Below are 17,648 nucleotides of genomic sequence, written 5' to 3'. Positions count from 1 at the left end.
TCTCACGGAATCAGTGAAGCGGAAAATGGAAAGTAGAGAAAGTGAAAGTATTTCAACGACCTATAAAATAGTCATCTCTCGGAGGAATCAGTCCAGTCATCACCCGAAGACGATTGTAGATACCAACAATCGAAACGTCGTGAACTAACGTGACTTGGAATCTCTACACTTTTTTATTTTTTTATTATTTTCTTTTTGCATTCCTTTGGTTTTTTATTTATTCAATTATTATATTTTTACTTGTAGGTTATTTCACTATCATTTCATTTCAGGTTTATTGTTGCTTAATATAATTGTTATTTTCAACTATTCTTTTTTAATTATTCTTTTTTACTTGTTTCAGAGATTTCAAATCATTTTATATAATAGACAATGGAAGTCCGAACTAGTGAAATTCATCACGAAACATTGTCAATCACCTTCAAACAAACGTTCAATTATTGTGTTGTATTTTCAAACATTGACTTGTTTTCTAGATGTTTTTTTATTTGTATTTTTGATATGTTGCATAATGCCTTTCATTTATTCTGTTTTTTTTTAATTTTATTGAGTAAAATGGTTTTGGAACCCATGAATAAATGAATAAAGAACATTCAAGTGTCTTGTCTATGATGTTTAGACCATTGAGTTTAATTGAAATTGATGTACTAATAGAACATTTGAGTCAATCAAAATATGCTTCATTATCTAAGATACACTTTCATTAACAAAGCTTGTATAAAAAAATGAAAAAATAATCATATATCAATACATAATTATATACATACAGGTAGTCTCATCAAAATATTTTAATATAAACACGTTATAATATATATGATGGAATTGTCCCATAATTTATGAAAATCCTTAACTAACGTATTAAAAAAAAACTTTAATGTGAGATTTTCACTAAAAAGTTTTAAAAAAACAACACGTGTTTTGCCATAAAATGTTTTCTTTACTAGTAAAGACACGGCTGAAGAAGCCATTGTTTGGCGAAACAAGTGTTGCGTTTTTGTTCAACTGTTTAGTGAAAATCTCACAAAGTCTTTTTGAATATGTACGTTATAATATACAAATATGTAGTAGGGGTTTGACACTCTCATTTACCACATAAGTTGTCAAGTCACCAGCGGTATATTTAACTTCATTCAACAAGAGTTCCTTCAGTTTCTTGCGCTAAAGTGTGTCATTGGATATTCTTCTTATTGAGAGGAGAACATGGTTAAATAGTTTTTTCCCTTATATAATTGTGAATTCCTGATGTGTGATGTTGAAGGAACAGGAAGATTGATATTGTGAGTGAGACAGGTAGCATATACCTTGACTGTAAAAATATTTTTCTTGTATTTTCTTTTTACAAGGCAACCTGTCTCCTGAAATGAAAAGACAAGCTAGTAGAAGTAATGTTATACTGAAAAAAGATGTAAGATTTAAGTTTATTGGCCGTGTCCGAAGAACGTATATTCTCTTGTTAATATATTCTTTAGATTCTTATAAAACATTTGATACTGCATATTATGATATATTGGTCTCAAAATTTAAAACAATTTTGACATCAGAGGGAATTTTCTTAGTTGGTTTGCAAATTATATGAGTGGTAGACAAAAACATGTTAGCATAGAAAATCGAAAAAAACTTTATAAAAATTGTATACTTTTCAGATTACTGAAAAAATTCAAAATGATATGAAAATGTAAAAATAATTTCAGGTTGACTACAGCATAAGCTATCACTACACAGAGTGTAGTCACTACACTACACAGAGTGAGCTTATCCATTGGGTATCTGTCACATGTACCTACAGAGTCCTAGGTCTACATGGTGTTTTCACCTGAACCATGTCATATGCACATGCAAATAAGAGGCAGCTGTAGCTACCTGCGTGGCATTCGGGCCCAGAAAATAATCAACCACATACACGTGTTTCGAGCTTTTGGCCTATCATCAGTATGGTGCAGCCAATTGCTGGGATGGGCAACACTTGATTATCAAAAGAATTACAGATGCACGGAACCATCAGCAGAAGCCAGCCGCACATTTGTGGTTTCAGTTAATACATCTTGTGTTTACAATAATACATCGTTTGGCAGTGTAATAAACATTTTAAGTGAGAGATCATCCCATCCTGAAGAGTTTTAATTTTTTATGCCAGAGAGGATTTCTTTTATTTCATTTCCAGAGGCTGGGGAATAGGTAGATGAAAGAGTTTGGTATGACTATATGCCTAATGGTTGATATTTTTTGAGCAATGGAACAGTAGAAAGTGTTCAATTCATTTGAACTCGGTTCACTATCAACTCTTAATTCGTTAATCTTCCATGTTTCCTGCTGTCTATTATTGTCGATTGCTGTAATTGTTCTCGCATTTTTTAAATATTTCTATAAATGTTTCGATTATTATTATATAGAGTCTTCCAAGACCCGCCCATTTTACGGTCGGCATAATCGTCCTACCGAGAGGACAATGTGGTGAATAAATTTGAGTCCACTGGTTCAATAAACGATCGAGTAACACTCTTACGTTGACGAAACGCAAGATCTGCCGAAAACATCGCCGCTGTCTGTGAGAGTGTGCAGGAGAATCCGAGGCAGTCGATTTCGCATGGCTCACAAGAACTCGGCCTTTCATATGTCACAACTTGGCGAATTTTGCGTAGTGACTTGGGCCTGCACCCGTACAAAATTCAGTTGCCAACTGCTCTGGAGCAGTTAGCTACTGACCCAAATTCTCATAGAAAAATCATCTTCATCGATGAGACCCATTTCTGCATGAATGGGTACGTAAACAAACAAAATTGTCGAATTTAGGACGATATCAATCCACATGGAATTCAAAAGCGTCCAATGCATCCCAAAAAAGTCACCTGAATTGGATGATTTGAGGGCATGGTCATCTCACACTTTGTTTTATTTAAATTTAAAGATAGGAAGCGCTTAATGTAATTGACATGATCTCTGAAATATTAGCGAATATAGTGACACCTGTTCATATTTTAAGCTGAAACCCTTGTAATCCAAGCCTTCTTTAGTTTGATATTTTAAAGGAAAAGCTTAATCAAAAATAGAAATACATTTTTTGTGAAGTCAGATAATGAATCCTCAGTTGTACTGTCTCCAATGAACCTTTTTCCTGAAGTACGAAAAATCACTCACTATCAGCGCTAGTAGTTCAGTAGGGACAAACACTGCCTAATCCTCATATAAACATATGGTAAAGTTCAATTAAAAGAGAATGTTTTTAATAAATTGATGGATATAGCCGTTACTACGTGGTAGGAAATCATAATGAAGAAAAGATAAATTAAACTTTCTATGTTTTTTACCACTTTTATTTGTAACTACCGTAGTTTATTGTATAAGTTTGAAAATGGTCGTATAGGACGAAACTGCAGTAACTTTAGTTACGAATAAAAGTGGTAAAAAGTATAGAAAGAGAATGTTTTGAACAGAAGATGTTCCTGGAGCAAAACTATTTAAATATGCAACTGTAAAGAATAATGTTGTAACATTAAAACGTTGGCTTGTAGCTGTAATTTGAAAGTAATTGGAAAAAAGTTAATTGATAGACTGGTTAATATATACAATTTCTAGTCAAAGAGTAGCGGTGGATTCAAACTGTAATAAATGAAATTAAAAATAATTATGAATTTCAGATTTATTTCAAAGTGAAATATGAATCAAATATAGATGGTAATGAAATAAATTTGATTAAATATAATGAATGAATATAATTTAATAAATGATTGAGTTTATATCTCATTCTAATCAATGGTAATTAACTATGAAAAATTTACTATTCATTTCATGTTTAGAGCATACATATGAATATTTATTTATTTTTTGCACTGTTAAATTGACTCTCCTCGAAGCATGTATCCATTTCTTACATCTAACCTCAATAATATGAGGTTTCATAAATGGCATAAAAACATTTTTTCTTCCGCATATCAATTATCCGGCGTACAATTCGCAAAACAGCAATGCTTTGTTGGCATTATACTAGCACAAAATAATTGTTTACATCAGATTTATACTTTTAAATAATAAATTAATATTACGTAAATTACACTGTTTTACATGTAGTTTGTTTGTCCCTACTACTAGTGCTGCCTCTCGTGACACGTTCGCTGTACTATTCTCACAATTTTTATTGACGTCATAAAAAACTATATAAATTGGATGTTCAAGTAGTAAAAAAAATACCAAAATAAAAATCATTCATGTATTCAGATCTTTGGTGAAATTATAGGCAACAAACATTCTTTGTTTTTTTTTCATGTAATATAATTTATCACCCTTATAACACTCATTGTCAACTTTTACCTCTAGCTTCTATTTTTCATCAGTTTTCGTCACTCATCAGTAATCACAAATGCCCTAGTCAGAAGCATAAAATGATATTGTTACAATGACATTTGATACTTATCACAAACTATTGAGTCGTATTTCTTATATAGTACGCCAAGTGGAAACTCATCTCTCGCATGTAAGGATAGTAAAGAAAAGAAATATTTCAAATCCTATTTATTGCACCAACATGTCGGAACAATAAAATCCGGTATTTACAACCTATGAACTAGATGCAGCAGCTGGTGCTGAAGCAACTTTTTCTTCTTCTTTTCTATCTTTCTTGAGAGGTCCCATGAAAGCAGCCTTATCGGCAGCAGTTTGGAATCTACCATGACCAAATTTGGACGATGTATCGATGAACTTTAGGTTGATCTTTTCTAGCGCAACACGTTTGGTGTGTACCAGAAGCGACTGAAAAAAAACAAAATTAAATTACACGAACTTTTCCTTCAGCAATGTTTTCTTGATCATTTTAATTCGAAAGATTAAATTCCTTTTCACTTACCTTCCTAAGAGTTATAATTCGCTTCTTGGGTCCAATACAACAACCCTTGATCATAACAAAGTCGTTATTGACTTCACCGTAGTGAGGGAAGCCACCCATTGGGGTGATGGACTTTTCACTCAAATCGTATTCAGTTGAAGCATTGTTCTTGATGACCTGCAAAAAAAATCAATATTATTAAACTGATGGCACATGCAAACAAGATTAACATTATGCATTTCATGAATCAGTCCTATCATTCAAGATCACGTGGTTGTCATAATCCTTTTGGCTCAAATAGTTTCATCATTTTATTTGTTTATTCATAAACTACGAAGGTATAGAAGTGTCACAACCGTTTCTATTTTGATCCACTAAATTCAGAGTCTGAATTTAGTAAAATTCAGAGTTCAAAGTCAAAATTTAATCGGTTATATTTTGATCCACTGAATTCAGAGTTTGGATTCAGTAAAATTCAGAGCCTGGATTCAGTAAAATTCAGAGTCTGGATTTGATAAAATTCAGGGTCTGGATTTAGTAAAAGTCAAAGTTCCACAGTCAAAATTTAACAGTCTCTTTTTGATCCACTAAATTCCAAGCCTTAATTCAGCAAAATTCAGACTGAATTTAGTAAAATTTAGACTGAATGTAGTAAAATTTAGAGTTTAAAGTCAAAATCTAACAAAAAAATCAAGATGCAAGTGTAAGTTGATTATCATTGAATTCAAACTTTAAACTCCAAATTTATAATCATTTAACTAATTTTATCATTAAAAAAATATTTTCACCCTTCAAAACCTTCACGAATAATAACAAAATTTGGTAAGTTCTCACAAGCCTGAAGCTATTGTATAGCAATGTGTCACGCTTTTGTAAAACTGTTTAAATACACCTCAAACAGAATTGAATTCTCACCTTTCCATCTTTCGTATGGATACCGGCACCAATCCTGTATATCTTCTTATTCATTTCAGTACGATGATGGTAACCCTTTTGACCAGCACGGGCCACGGTGAATGAAACTCTAGAAGGATGCCATGCTCCAATACAGGCAACCTTACGGAGACCCTTGTGCGTCTTTCGGGGCAACTTCTTCGTGTGCCAACGTGAAGTCACACCTGAAAAATTCATTAGTCATTAGTTGGGATTCCACAAATTGGAAAACTATCTTGTAGAAATAAATGAGTCAGTAGGAAGGCAGCATGGTTGTATCTTCAAAAAAAATCAGAAGCACAATCCATGTATTTTCATCATTATATAAAAAAAACTTAAAAAAAATAGTCAAAACTGAAAACAATGAATTTTTCACTATTTTCAGTTGAAGGAGTTGAGAATGTACACCTGCAACAAGTCACTGGGAGGCCAGTAGAAATGAAGAGGTAGCTAGTAAAACAAAACAGTAGTAATTAGTGCTTTTATAAAGTGAAATTTAAAATCGAGGGAATTTAGCCATTAGAAACTAGGTGAATAATACGGAACAGTTTAGTAGGGAGAAAATTTGTGCTAAATGAACAAACAAATCAAAAATTCAATAAAAATGTCAGATATCAGCAGCATTCAGAAAAGTGTTCACTTGCTGTTTTAGAAAGAACAAAACATTTAGAAAAACTGAAAGATAACATTCATGATGAAAAAAATATCCTCAAAAATTGTAATAGAAGATACAATCAAATTGTTTTCAACTTGGAACGATTTTTTCCTTAGGTTTGGTCTTGTTCTAACATCCGAAATTATTTGGAAACTGCTGAAGACATGATGCATACAAACAAAAAATCTCAAACAGTCCAAAATAGTATCGGACAGTTGGTTAAACCAGAACGCATTCTGAGTGAGACCACTGTGCCACCTATCATATATATGAAGACGAGAAAATACTGTTAATCATGTTCATTTTGTTATGTAGCGTATCCTTGTAGTCGGTTCAAATGTTATCTAACCTCAATCATCAATTAATTAAATAAAAAACATCCTAGAAAATATCCCAAATAAATTTCCACATGAATGCGCATGAGCAATGGGAACAGTTCTTAACAGTTCAGTCTCTAGAGCAAGAACGATTCAGGACGGTTCAAGACACTTAGATTCATTTCGCAGTCGAAACCAGAACAAAGGATTCATCAATCTGAACTTATCCTCAATAAACCAGAACGCTCTATATCAACTGCGCATGATCCTGACCTAGAACCTGAATTTTGTAGAACCAGAACAAACCTCATTTTTCTCAACTAAATGTCCAATTGAAAAACATTTTGAAAAAATACCTATTATTCTTAGATTTGAAAGTTTTTTTTATCTTGAAAAAAAAAAAAAAAAGCAGAAGGGGATTAAAACATACCTTTATAACCATGACCTTTGGTAACACCAATGCAATCAATCATTTCATCTTGGGCAAATACATTGCTCACAGGAACTGGTTTTTCGAGGTGTTCCCTAGCCCAGGCTACTTTATCAGCAACTGTGCCACCATTCAATTGAATTTCCATAATGTGGGCCTTCTTTTGACGTTGTTTCAACAATTTCATCTGAAGAAAAAAAACAAGCACGTTAATGATAGAGACCTACATCAAATAATTATCTCACTGACAAATACATGGTTAAAATGTACAAATTGCGGTTGCAATTCAAAATCAATACTTGTTAAATATTGTAGAGAACATGGTTTTTCAACGTGTCACCATCCAGGGACTACACAATTGACTATGGAATATGTCCTCTGCGCCTCCCGAAGGGCACTTTATCTATGACACTGTGGCAAAGGTTTCATCAACAAAAAACCTCTAGGCCACCAGCTGGAGGGTAAGCTCCGACACTGATCGTGTCAACAACAAAGTAAAACTTACAAAGTCTTCACTCATAATTTTAAATAAAATGCATATAGTTTTCAAAGACGACCACTGAAAATGGGTTCAATAGCTACTAAATTCATCTTCAGAGATGAAAAAGCAGCTATTTTCATCTTAGATTTTCTAATTAAGAAATCTTTACACACTGATAAAAAATTGTTGCAAAACCTTTTTAGTAATAATTTGGTAACATTCGATCAAATCAGTTGAAATATCTCATGAGAATTATTGATTTTTGAAAAAATTAGTAATTTTCATCACCAAAATGAAATACCAAATTGGGGAAATATAATTCAATTAGGTGAAATATTCAGACCAGCTGATTCATATTCAACCTTTCCTGGAACACTCAATATTCCAAATTCAGTGAAACAAACTTTGAAAATAAACATTTTTTGGAAGAAATGAGCCATATAAGTAACTGATTCAATTTGAAGCACATATACTCTTTTTTAATGATGAAAATGACTTTCAAACAGCAAAAAACTATGGACGATACAAATTTGAACTACAAGTGACAACAGACACTAAACACAAAGTAGCCAACTTAGAAAAATAACATACGGAATAAGTGCCCTAAAGCACTTGAAATGTTGACAGTGGCATATGGTGATTGAACTGAGTCAAAAGAATGTTCACAAGTAGTACAAGCTGTTCACAGAAGGTGGAGAAGATGCTTCATCACATCAACAACCGATGAAAATTTATTTATTCATTTCAACGGACAAGCCAATTTTTACAAATATCTTTTTATAAATTGTACATGTGTTTACAAACTATAGATACATAAGATGTTTTTAATCGATTTTTTTGAAGGATAATAATGATGAATTAAACAATTCCAGGTTAAGATGGTAATGATTTGCTGATTTCAATTTCCTACATATTGTTTCATTCTGACCATAATTGGTTCTACAAAAAGGAATTTTAAAAATATCACTATTTCTAGTTCTTCTATCATTCACAGAGAGAGTAGTACAAAGCTCAACTATTTCTGGAGAATCAATATAGCCGTTTAATACTTTGTGAACAAACACAAGATCTGTTTCAAGTCTCCTATGAGTTAAGGCGTTCATGTTCAATATCTGTGAGTAGTTATACTCTCCTCTATTTAATCCTAACTGAAAAGCAATATATCTCAAGAATTTGTTTTGACACCCCTCTAAAAACTCAACATCAACATTATAATAGGGTGACCATACAATGGAGTTATACTTAAAAATGGATCTCACTTGTGCACAGTAAATCAGTTTTATAGATTCAACACTTAGGTCTCTAGCAGAACGTAGTGTAAAACCTAACATCTTACGGGCTCGAGATGAGGCTTCCGTTATTTGGTACTTAAATGACATTTTTGAGTCAAAAACGACACCTAAATCTTTTATTTTATCCGTTACTGCTAAATCATTCCCATTGATTTTATACAAGTAATCATATACATTATTGATCCTTGAGAAAGTAATTTTTTGACACTTATCTGGATTCAAATGCAAAAGGTTGACGTCACACCAGCTAGAAAACTGTACCAAATCACATTGAAGTGCCTGAGCATCTGATATATTTTGTATTGATATATTGAGGAAAGTGAAAAAAATTGTTATAGAGAATCATCGAATCAGAGAGAGAGAGAGAAGTTTCCGTGAATGTCAGCATACCGGTTGGATCATGCCATGCAATTTTTACAGAAATTTTGGGCTTAAAGCACGTGGCAGCAAAATTCATTTAAAAATTGCTGCGAGAAACACAGCCACGTCAACAAATAAAAGAAAGGGATTGCAAGAGCCGCATATTTCACAAGTTTGTCAAACCCGGGAGCAGGTGCAAACATATCAACATCAAGCCGAATATATAAACTGTTTCTCAAAATCAAACAAAGGGTCATGAAAACAATTGAAGTATCTGAAACAATGGCTATAAGAAAAATAACAAAATTAAGGCAACCCAGTAACCCCAAACAATACCCTCCAAACCCTCTGCTGTACCAACTCACTTAGCCAGAAGTTTGCTAGAAAAGATGACAATGTAGAAATCATTAGAAAGTATGCTGCGACAAGAAACCTCCATGCAAGAGTATGACATCGACCCCCAACAGAAACATTGTTTATGAAAATTCTCCCTATGTACGTTGATATATTTATAAAGATAATTCAACTAATTCACTATACGAGAGAATTCATTAGTATTTATTTATGAAAGTAAGCAATTTCCCAGTTCACACTGGCAAGTTGGGACTTGAACCCTTAATTTCAGTTATCATGCAAAGAGAAACTCAAGACGCGATTCTCACAAAAATCTGTAAATCATGAAAAATAACTATAATTTACTGATAAGCATTAAAGTGCAATACTAACCTGAGTGTGTGCAATCACTCTAACAACTTTACAGTATTTGACGATTTTCCTGAAGTCACGTTCAATGGATTTTTTACCCAAATCATCATTCCACTTCTTTGAAGCTTTGGTGAATGCCTTCTTCTTGCTCTTGTACCTGTATCGACATCGACAATTGTTATGAGCGATTATTTGCATTGAATGGATGCATTCAGGGATCTGCAAGAACAAAGAGGGTGTTGCCTCATAGTTTAGCGGAGACATTCCCTCAGTGTCACTTCACTCGAAACTGTGCATTCAGTGCTATCATAAGTCAATCAAGTGAACAGTTCGGAACGGAAATTCAGATTGGAATAAGTTCCGTTACTCTCACTTCAATTGAAACTCATTCAGCATCTTCATATAAGGCAAGTTTGAGTTCAGTGAATGGTTCATACCTTCATGTTGCCAGAGGAAGGCTAGCAGGAATTTATTAATGCAATTCAATACACAAATTTAAATTGTTAATAGAACACACCATACATAGTATGATACTAACTCATTTTAACAAAGGAATTTGGGAATACAAAGAATAACAATAAAACATTTCATGAGGTTAACTTGTTGCCTCGCAAGGTACCCAATCATGCTACAGAATTAACAAGATTGGGGCATAAGAGCTGGAATCTTTCCTCTCCGAGTATCTTTAGCACTAACATGACTATTGTTAGTTTCAGTTAGTGACTCTAGACTCGGGTTTAAATATAATATTTCTCAAAAACCAGATGTGTTCTATTAAATAATACTAAAAAATTCTCACCAATTCTTATAGAAGCGTCTACGGCAATCTTCGGAAAGATGCTCTGCCCAGACAGTAGCCAAAGCACGAAGTCCATGAGGAGTTTCAATGTAACCAACTACGCCTACTATAACTATTGGAGGAGTTTCCAAAATGGTTACAGCTTCTACAATCTCTTTCTTGTTTATCTCTGCAATCAAATGAAAGTTTTATTTTTCCATAATACGGTCACTTTCATGTTCACAATAATAGATCTTGGTGGTAACATTGAAGAAAATTAAACTGGTAGAACTCCAAAATAAAGAATGTTTCTAAATTTATAATCAGTAGCCTTAAGAGTAGAAGATTTCACATAGTTTTATGACAGAATGTTGTCACTGCTGCTTCATCAATGTCCTATATTCAGATGCAACCAGTTTTGGTGTTCAGCTCATAAATTCAACAAGCATGTTCCTTCAAGAACCAAAAATTAAAATTTACTTGGAAAAACTGATATCTACCACTTTTTCACAGTGAAAATAAATCAAGCTTCAGACAGTAACAAACTATGTCAAAAGTGAATGTTTCACTTTTACAGCAGCAAAAATACCCAGATATTCAAACAATTCTGGGCTTTATTGAGGAAGAACTCACGTTATAAGCACGTATCATTCATACAATTTCGACTAATGTTGAATCTTTACATGGACTAAAAACACTGAGCATTATTTGTTAACCAAATCTTTACATGAACTAAAAACACTGAGCATTATTTGTTAACCAAATCTTTGCATAATGGATAGTCATAACTTGCTAGAAACTACCATTAATTGTAAGGAAAAAGAAACGTTAGTGCTGAACCTGATAGCCAGTACTATCCAATACATTTATTCTAGTCAGATTTGCCTACAGAACCATAATGTATGTTATATTTGAAAACTTACTTGATCCAGGACGATCAGCTTCTCGAAGAACATGGGTCATACCAGCCTTATAGCCCATGAATGCAGTTAGATGTACTGGTTTGGAAGGATCATCCTTTGGGAAGGCCTTAACCTTACCACGATGTCTTTGGGACCTTTTCTTAGGGTAGAATCCCATGGACCCATGTCGAGGGGCGCTAAATTTCCTGTGAGACTGGTAATGAAGAAAAAAAAAAGTTTAAAATACGCAAACTGCAATAGCTTTCATATTATTGTGAAATGAAATATCAGACCGCCCTAGAATAGCATCCACATTTTGTGTTCGGTGTAAACCATAAACAATAAATCTAAATCATCATGTGTATTTCAAGAATTCGCAAAAAAATATTATTACCAACAGTTAAATTAAAGGTTTTGGATTTTTTCCAGCATGATGGATGATCATAATTAAAAAAGATTGAAGGTATAATTATAGATAAATGTAAAATGGAATATTAAATTCAAGTACTTACCATGATGAAACCGATTCACAAATGAAAGATTTGATGACGGCGATTTATAATGTAAAGTTTTCTCACTGTAGAGGGCGCGAATGCATTGGTGGTTTCATTGCTTTGCTCTACTCTGAGGTTATCGGGTTATGGATTTCGAACACTTCGAACCGTTAATATGTACGTAAATAGTAAATCATAGCGGTTTCCATTAGTTCAACCGGTACTAGTTGAATGGATATTTTAGCTGCATTCGAGTCGTGATGTAATTACTTAAACCCCGCCCTATGTAAAATATTTTAACGAAAACACTCTTGATTGTTCGCATAGGCGATTCGGTTTGAACACCATGGTATTTATTTCCATGTTAGTCAAATGAAATAACATGAAATTGTGTTTGAAAATAAGGAAAATCGATACTTCTTTTTTTTTACAGAAAGGGTTTTATAGAAGTCAAATTTCAAGTATTTGATGCCTTCTAAGGAGTGTTTTCACTATTGTCGATCGATCAGAAGCTAGAATTCCAAAGTAATTTTTCTATTATTAATAATCCAGCATTACTGTAGTTGATTATCATTATTTTGGATATCATTACTGATAATTAATTTTAGTTATAGTGGGGTTAATTTTGGTTAAAGTCGGGTTTTCTGAATGTTCATGAGATAAAAACGAGTGGTGCTGGTGTTTGGGAAAAGTTATTTGTATTCAAAACCAAATCGAGTTCAAATTGTGAGCTATTTTCAAATTTGAATATTTCGAAGAAAAAATAATTCAGAGAAAATTCTTTCATTGTTCTAAATATCTGAAGCCAACATCAATTATTTCAAAGAATAAAAAAATATTATTCTTTCAACTATTTCAATTATTGGATGAGGGGTGTGACGACCCTGCTCAGTTGTAAAAACGTCTCCCTCTCTCTCAGTCGTAAAAACGTCAAAAGTTGAAAATTAATATATTTGCCCTTCATAGACATGATAATATGGACTGGCCGTGACTTCACTTTCACAAATATTTCACCTGCGTCTTGCGCACTGCGTCACAGCACCATGTGGCATCCCGAAATTTTCACAATGTAAATATGCAACATGTAAAACATGGCGTCGTTGTACCTGATGTTAACCGTGCGTTCCACTCACAGTCAGCGCTCACAACGATCACGCTCACGACCGCAGTTTTTCCCGTTCCACTCGCTTGCGAGCGTTATTGTCGTAAACTCAAGTGGAATGGATTATGGAACGTTTTGGGCGTTCATGTAAATATTACAAACGGCGAGGTTGAAAAAAGAAAGTAGAAGTTTTAATGAGGTTACGTAAACGTTAACAATGAGTTTCAATAATTGCAAGCTAACTTTATTTATATTAAATAAGAATTATAAATTATCAAAGTAATTGACTTTGAATGTAATCTGAATGTCTTATACGGCAATTGGAGATTTGGAGATGCGTCACAATAGTGCTCCAGAAACTATTTCATCTAGTTCAGATGGAGAGTGGAATACAACTTTACAAAATTATGATCGTGATATTCGTTATTCTCGTTATTCTCTAAATATATATATCCTCTTTTATGAACAGGAGGGAACGAAGCAGCACCTTTGATGTGAGTTTTTTTTCTTCTTTTTTTTTATAATCTCAGTTCTTTGATTTGTATTTCATGATTGTTCCAAATAACAGGCCAATGTAGGTATTTTCTGGGCAAGACATGAAATTGGGAAAAAAAATAAATAGATATATGATATTGAATAATACTAAAGTTGAGAAATTAGAAATTAATTACGAATGACAGATAACATTTATGTCATATTTCATATTTCCAGTTCGACCTTTTCAGATGGGTCGTTGTGAGCTTGCCGTGAGCGAAAGTAATGATGTCATGAGTGACGTTTCCGAGGCGACCACAACGACGGCGGTCATTATGTGGAACGGTTATAGGAGCATTTTGATCGTTGTGAGCGCTTAGTGGAACGCACGGTAAGTGTATGAATGAAGTGAATGCCACGACATGAATCTCTCCATCTTCTTTTAGTTGTTTTCATGTTTATGTTCTCTCTTCAATGGCCTGTCCATATTAATACGTCATTGTTGTCCTTTTGTTTTGAATAAATTTTGTTTTCACAGCTTTTTTATTTATTTTTCATTTCAGTCTTTTGAATGATAAAATTTCAAACAGAAAAACTTCATACTTTGGTAAATACTCCTATTTATTTTCCATCGGACATCAACATTTCTTTCTTTTAGGAAACAATAAAGAACATTAAAAATGGAAACTGTAGATATTCAAGCCATGGAATCAAAATTAAGTGATGTAACAGTCACTGCAATTCCAATGCCTACAAAGAATTCTAGTGCTCCACAGCCCCAAACAAATAATGGAAAACAGGATCCAAATATTTCAAAATATGCCCAACTTCTTGGTGTTATCGAGGAAATGGGTAGAGAAGTTCGACCAACTTATGCAGGAAGTAGGAGTTCTGCGGAAAGACTGAAACGTAATATTGTATCTGCAAGAATTTTGGTCAGAGAATGTTTAATTGAAACCGAAAGGAGTGCTAGGCAGTAAATTCTATAATTTTATCATCTTGGTTTCGTCAAAGTTCAGGATATGGGAAAGAGGGTCAGTGACTGGTATATTAAAAATATTTGAGGGTATGATGTAGAAAGCATGCGCTTTCTTATTCCTACTGTATCAGATTATTTTTTGTTATTGAAGCTAACACAAATTTTCAAAAAGGTGGCAGTTAATATGTAGAACATGTAGGTGAGTGTCAAAATAGTGGGAATAATTTAAATAAAAAAGGAAATATGATCAATATCTGGCAATTTTTTTGGGAGCATTTTCAATTTTTATTGAAGAACAGTGTATAATGAACCAAAAAATGTATTGCATTTCACTCAGAATATGTTTTTTACAGATATAGCTCCCTCGAAAATGGCACAATTTTAGAAGAAACAATGAAAATAATCAACATTTATGCTAATATCAATATTTTTGAATAAAATTTCTTCATATAAATAAATAAAGTATATGTACGTAATTTACAAGTGAAGAGATTTGAATGAAACCTCCAGTAAAAAATCATTATTATTTGTTTAATGATTCAAATTAGATGGACATGTACAAAATTTGATCGGAAACTTACAAAATATTCAAAGGCAGACATATTGCCATATACAATACCAAGATATTAATATTGTCACAAAAATGGCAAATCAATGAAAAATTAATGCTAGTAACACTTTCAAATGATGTAAAAAAACCTTTTCACCTATGAAACATTAGGTACTTGTACTACGAATATTTTAATTCTCTTGAGGGGAACTCGCCATCACAAAATTCAACATGTACCTATTGATCTATTAACTGCATTTTTCCTAGGTAGGTTGTTCTGTATGTATACAAATATTTGATGAGAGTATTTCTGAAGATTTTTTTCTATAAAGATAAAAATAATCCAAAGCCTCAATGTTAGGAAGAGTTTTGAGAGTTGCATTTACTTTAGAAGTAATGGTGCTTTCAAGCAATATTTTGAAAAGCATTGGTTGACGATACTCTCATCAACAAAATATGAATGATTTCCTATGAAATCTTATGGAATTTAGGAAATGGACATGTCATGAACATGACAATTACTGCCATTATTCACGATTTATTTCCTTTGTATGTAACTCAATCTTCTTAAAATATTTCATATATTTGGAAATACACTTTACAAACATTTCTCACATAAGTTTCAATCTGGGACACTTGAAATCCAATTATTTTGACATTCACCTGTATGAATAAGGAAACAATCTTTTTCATAGTAATTGTCTGTACTAAATCAAATTGAAGTAAGAAGAAATGTGATATATTTTCCAATAACTTGATAAGGAGACTAGAAGAAGTTTTTTGGAGTAGTTGTTAGAACTTTGTACTTGAGTACCAGTGATCCGGGGTTCAATCTCAGCTTCAAGTCAATTTTTATTCCACTTAATTTTCACACTATTTGAAGTTGAATATAACAAAAATAGGATTTTTTTAAGCTTTTCAAGGTTGCTTCATGTTATGAAATTTTTTGTGATTTTCTCATTTGAGATATCCTTCAAGAATGAATTTTATTCTACATATACATATATTTGATATCCATTACCTACCAATTTTCCATATTTACTGTCATATTGTTTTTTAGTTACTTACCGTATTTACAAACTGTTTTGTTTGTCAATGATTGCAAAATGTACATTGGAGAGAAACAGAGTATATTTCTTTATTGTAATGAAGATGAGAGGTATTTGTTACAAATCTTCTTACCTAATTTTATAGACTACGAAAATTACATACCTAGTTTGAACTATAAAGGAAATTGATTTTGTAAGATATCTTTCTTTACTTTTCATTATAACGTTGAAGGACATTTGTTACATAGTAATTGTATGAGTAAATAGTGTAACTTCTTATCAGGAGTAATGATTTTTGAACATTGTGATACTACTTCCAAATATACAAGTAAATCAGGTAAATCTATAGTACAAATGATACATTTACACAAATATTTTGTAAAAGTACTTATTGTTATGAAACGAGTTTACCCTTAATATTTAGGTAGTTTTGTAATAGTATAGAGAGTAAGTAATTGTTATTAATTTGATTTCAATAAAATTGTCCAAGATTTTTTATTTTTTTTTATGTTTGGAACTTTTAATGATTGATATGGTTGAGGCAATTTATTCCTCTTGAGGCTCCACAAGCTGTATCTTTTACATCTTCCCAGATATATCAACTAAGCGAAATATACTATTTTCTGGCTGGAATTGGCCGCGGTGGTAGTGCGCCCGACTTACGATCGGAAGGCCGTGGGTTCGATTCACGCCTCGACCAGATATTTTTCTCGAGAGAATTTATCTGGTTGAAGCTGGGATGATTCTGCAGCCGTGTTAGGAATCACACGTTGAAAGGTAAGACCTCGTTAGTCCTTAGCTCGCACAAGTTTGTCAACTTCTGAGAGTTGTCGTTCTAATGGGGGCGACAGCTGATTAACGGAAAAACAGATTTTAAATAGATTTTTCTGTAGACAGTTGAGGAATTTCTAGAGGTCATTGTACTTTTAACAATGTTTCTATTGATTTTTAATTGAGAAAAATAATGATTCATACCTTACATTTCATTCCCACAGTATCGTAGCTCAAAAAAGGTACAATTGCAATTACTTACAGTTGATTCTCACATTGTCATAAGAAAAGGGCTTAGCGCAAAAAAGGTACAATTGCATTTATCTGCGATGAAAGTTGCTGTGCTATTTTTCAAGAAAAGTGAATGTTACTAAGAGGTCAGCATATTCTGAAACATGTAAGTATTAGTGAAAAATCATAGGCATAACATTACTTTGGGCATAGTATTGAGTAACACATTGCCAGTTATGTACACAATTAATCCTCAACATTCATATATGAATAAAACATTTTAAAACACCGGTGCTTGTGCGAAAGAGGCGATTTACAACTGATTTAAA

The 17,648-nt window shown here is 32.8% G+C and overlaps 2 protein-coding genes and 1 non-coding gene across 3 annotated transcripts; 1 reads left to right on the top strand and 2 right to left on the bottom strand.

Annotated features, from left to right (window-relative positions):
* Positions 1-4,491: 4,491 nt before the first annotated feature.
* RpL3 (Ribosomal protein L3) lies at positions 4,492-12,320 on the bottom strand. The gene is made up of 8 exons (XM_023168714.2): positions 12,182-12,320; positions 11,691-11,883; positions 10,789-10,957; positions 10,011-10,146; positions 7,152-7,338; positions 5,732-5,934; positions 4,838-4,993; positions 4,492-4,743 (listed from the first exon to the last, which is right to left on the bottom strand). The coding sequence occupies exons 1-8, from the start codon at positions 12,182-12,184 to the stop codon at positions 4,552-4,554; spliced, it is 1,239 nt and encodes a 412-aa protein (XP_023024482.1). The 5' UTR covers positions 12,185-12,320; the 3' UTR covers positions 4,492-4,551.
* On the bottom strand, positions 11,953-12,028 carry LOC111512578 (small nucleolar RNA U43). Its single transcript, XR_002723088.1, has one exon. It is a non-coding gene; the product is annotated as a small nucleolar RNA U43 (small nucleolar RNA).
* A 1,870-nt stretch (positions 12,321-14,190) lies between the features above and the next one.
* On the top strand, positions 14,191-16,811 carry LOC141483872 (cyclin-dependent kinase 2-associated protein 1). Its single transcript, XM_074178812.1, has 2 exons — positions 14,191-14,346; positions 14,398-16,811. The coding sequence occupies exon 2, from the start codon at positions 14,420-14,422 to the stop codon at positions 14,717-14,719; it is 300 nt and encodes a 99-aa protein (XP_074034913.1). The 5' UTR covers positions 14,191-14,346; positions 14,398-14,419; the 3' UTR covers positions 14,720-16,811.
* The last annotated feature ends 837 nt before the right edge of the window (positions 16,812-17,648 follow it).

This window comes from Leptinotarsa decemlineata, unplaced genomic scaffold, assembly GCF_025532065.1.
Source record: "Leptinotarsa decemlineata unplaced genomic scaffold, Ldec_3_MD MMD2_tig00004307_RagTag_RagTag, whole genome shotgun sequence".
NCBI lineage: Eukaryota > Metazoa > Arthropoda > Insecta > Coleoptera > Chrysomelidae > Leptinotarsa > Leptinotarsa decemlineata.
Note: the sequence above shows the minus strand (reverse complement) of the source record. Positions and strands in the feature narration are given on the sequence as shown.

What these genes read in the sequence shown, in the direction of transcription:
- RpL3 (XM_023168714.2), bottom strand. An exon ending in GAGTGATTGCACACACTCAG is followed by an intron (nt 7,339 to 10,010) that starts GTTAGTATTGCA and finishes TTTTTTCTTCAG; the next exon opens with ATGAAATTGTTGAAACAACG. An exon ending in TCCATACGAAAGATGGAAAG is followed by an intron (nt 4,994 to 5,731) that starts GTGAGAATTCAA and finishes TTTTTTTTGCAG; the next exon opens with GTCATCAAGAACAATGCTTC.
- LOC141483872 (XM_074178812.1), top strand. Translation starts at nt 14,420, where the DNA reads ATGGAAACTGTAGATATTCAAGCCATGGAATCAAAATTAAGTGATGTA.